At 32.9% G+C, this 3,292-nt stretch overlaps 1 protein-coding gene across 1 annotated transcript; it reads right to left on the bottom strand.

Moving 5' to 3' along the window:
- Nucleotides 1–383: 383 nt before the first annotated feature.
- LOC119671571 (early nodulin-75-like) lies at nt 384–1,656 on the bottom strand. Its single transcript, XM_038082271.1, has one exon. It carries the CDS (start codon nt 1,550–1,552, stop codon nt 455–457), a length of 1,098 nt encoding a protein of 365 aa, XP_037938199.1. The 5' UTR covers nt 1,553–1,656; the 3' UTR covers nt 384–454.
- Between the last annotated feature and the right edge of the window lie 1,636 nt (nt 1,657–3,292).

The raw sequence follows: 3,292 nt of genomic DNA on the forward strand, positions 1-3,292 counted from the left end.
CATTCGAAATGTATACCTTCATTCTGCTTTATTGAGAAAAGGTTAGATTTGAAACTAAGAATTTCTTTACCGGTTTCGTGGTACTAAAAAGTCGCTTATACGCCATTTGAATGGAAGAAGAAAATCTATCACTACTAAAACCAACTAACTAAATACTGTTTATCTAACGATTGTTTTTCCACAGTTTTGACAAATGCTGTCGATTATTCTTAGTAGTCCAATATATCGATATTATGTAATTACTGGTTAATATTTTTTGTATAATAAATTAACACAAAATGCAGAGTTTGATTTTTATAATTTTTATTTCTTTTATATTGTTTTATGTTTTTTTATTTAATTAAATAATTTTTTTTTCTTTAAATTTAAAAGCAATAACAATGTTCGAAATGAATAGGAAAGGGAAAATAATATTAAACATGATCACGCGAGTTCAACAGTTTTAAGAAAAAATCTAAAACCTTAAACGTTTAATAGCTCTGTAATGGTAGCCATCATCAGCCAAAATAGCAGACTCCTCTGGACCTTCAGCAACGACAACACCTTCTTCTAATGGTGGTAAGTATTCACCAACTGGTGCAGACTTTACCTCAGCAACATCTTCAACTGGTGGTAAATATTCTGGAGCAACAGGCTCAGCAGATTCTACAACAATGGATTCATCAGGTATTTCTTCAGCTGCCACTTTTTCAGGTGCTTCCTCAGCTGGTTCATCGGCAACAATATCTTTTGGTGCGGCTTCATCTTCTGTGGGAGGCAAGTATTCCACAACAGCTTCAGGTGCTGGGCTAAGTTCAGGTGCTTGTGCTGGTTGCTTATAGTGATAACCATCATCAGCGAGTATAGCTGTGTCTTGTGGTGCTTCTTCGGTAATGGGTTCACCATCATTAGTAGCGGCGGGTTCGTTATTATCAATATCGCGTACTTCAGCCAAAGGAACTTCACTTTCATCGGTACCTTGTAAAGGTGCAGCTTCAGTACTTGGATGCTCTTCATGTGGTGGCAAATATTCGTTAGCAACTGCTGGTGCAGGATCATCGTTATTGTGGTTATGTTCATGTTCAGGTTCGTGTTCATGCTCGTGTTCGTGTTCATGTTGATGATCGTGCAAATGTGCAGGTTCGCTGAGTTTGTCAGCACCAGCTGGTGGCAAGTACTCGTTGCTGGGTGGTAAATAGTGTTGCGCTAAGTGAGAAACATCACGACGGTTGCGATAACGGTATTTCAAACGACGTACGGTACGGTATTCGTAGCCATTTGGACCCAAAACAGATGAAGCAGGTGCTAAGGTAGTTGGTGCTTCGGTTATGGCTTCAGTGGTTACTTCCGTTTCGGGCAGTAGAAGCTTTTCTTGTGGCGGTAAATAACTGTACGCTGGTGCTTGTAATTCGGATACGTCGCGGCGTTGTCTTTGCGCGCTGGGTATGAAAGCAGCGGAAGCGGAGGCTACCAAAAAGCAGGCTAAAATAAAGGTTTTCTGTGGAAGAGTTAAAGAGTTTAAAAAATTAAAATTAATAGTCTGGGTTGGATGTATAGTATTTTGACTAACCATTTTTTCTTTGAACTCTTTGCTTACTGGAGCTAGTACAGTGCGTGTGTTGTAATTAAAACTGTAGTTGATTGTGTGATGATTTGTTAATGTTAACGCGCATTTTTATAGCAGAAATTTGAAGTTTAAATTTAGATAAACAAAAAACAAAAAAAAAAATATATTAAAAAATAATTTAAATAAAATTCGCTATATTTTGTTAAATATATTTTTTTTTTTCAAAAAGTATCACTACTCTACAATAGCCACAATTATAACTGCTTTTTGTTTTTTGCGTGCGTTGTTGTTATTGTAATAGTTATTGTTGCTATTGTATAATTTTTCTATCAAATCAACAAATATTGCTATTAACAATACATAGAGTAGAGTAGATCTCAGCACAACTACTCTAAGCCCGAAAGTATCATAAGTAATTTGAAGTAAAACATACAACCATTGTAGCTACGTACTTCTGTTTCTCCTTCTTCTTCTTCTTCCTCTTCTTCTACTTACCTTCTCTATCCAAGCAGTACTGCTTTGGTGAAGTACTGCTTTTGCCATAGAAGTACCACTTAGGCCATGAAGTGCCGAAGTGCCGGCAGTTCAATATTATTTTGGCTTGAAGCAACCGTTTGCGCTTACGTATTGTGTACATAATGTGTTTAATTTATTTTTAAACATTTTGGCGTCTTCTCAATGAAATAATGAAATGATTCAATAGAAAATCTCACCCGTGAAATTCGTGCATCTCAACACCTTGTTGCAAGGTAAAGTGTTCACTTGCGGCAATGTCAAGTGCTGACTTTTAAGAAGGTCAGACCAGAAGTTATCTGCTTAGATTTAATTTCTATGGGATTCTCTCTTTTGTCTTTAGATATTTTGATATTTGATATGTTAATTTATCTGTATCGATTTAATTTGATTTCATTTAAATCATCTCAATTGATCTGCTCATTGAGTTCAATTCATATCTCAATGATTTTGTACTTCTTCATTGAGCCAGAATTTCCTGTTTTCCTAAGCCAATTTTTAAAAATAAAAAAAATAATATTTACACATATGATTTTATTTGACTTATCATCGGTTTTCATTACTACTGATTTTTTTTTTTGGTAAATATTTAAATTTATTATTCAGTATTTGTACTTGGCTATTTTTAACACGTTTTTGTCTTATTTATTAAATATTTTTCATTCTGTACTCTTTGAAGAACTTTAATATTGGCTTCTAGTTTTCAAGACACAAGTAGATTTTCAACTGTTTAAGAATTTTTTTAATTTTTAAACTTAAATGTAAGAAGAATATTTTGTAATTAAGCTCTAAAAGTTCTGAAATATTAAAATAAGTTGTTAATATCAATATAATTAATAAAATTTTCGAGTGGGTTTATTGAATAAGATAAATGGCTAAGAAGATAAATTAACTATAATAATCACTTCTAAGTGTAGTACTATAATATAAGCAATTCAAAACATCAATAATAAGCGTACTGAATAGTAGTTTTGGAGTACTACTTAGACTAATTAAGCTTCTGTGTTGGGTTTAATAGAATATTCCAAATAAATTTAGTTCCAGCTTAAAGTTACCGAAACAGTTGATTTAGAAATAAGTATATATATATTAATAGTATCTTTCATACATCACTTTATTGTTTAGTTATTTGAAACTAAACAGAAGCCTGTGATCAGAAATTTGTTTTGGTGAAGGCTTTTCTACAATATCAATTTTTTCAAAAATTGTTCATATCATTTAGCAATCAAAAAA

The sequence above is a fragment of the Teleopsis dalmanni genome, chromosome 1, assembly GCF_002237135.1.
Source record: "Teleopsis dalmanni isolate 2A chromosome 1, ASM223713v2, whole genome shotgun sequence".
Lineage (NCBI taxonomy): Eukaryota > Metazoa > Arthropoda > Insecta > Diptera > Diopsidae > Teleopsis > Teleopsis dalmanni.

Bases quoted from the DNA above. Each gene is read 5' to 3' on its own strand.
- LOC119671571 (XM_038082271.1), bottom strand. From the start codon at position 1,552: ATGGTTAGTCAAAATACTATACATCCAACCCAGACTATTAATTTTAAT.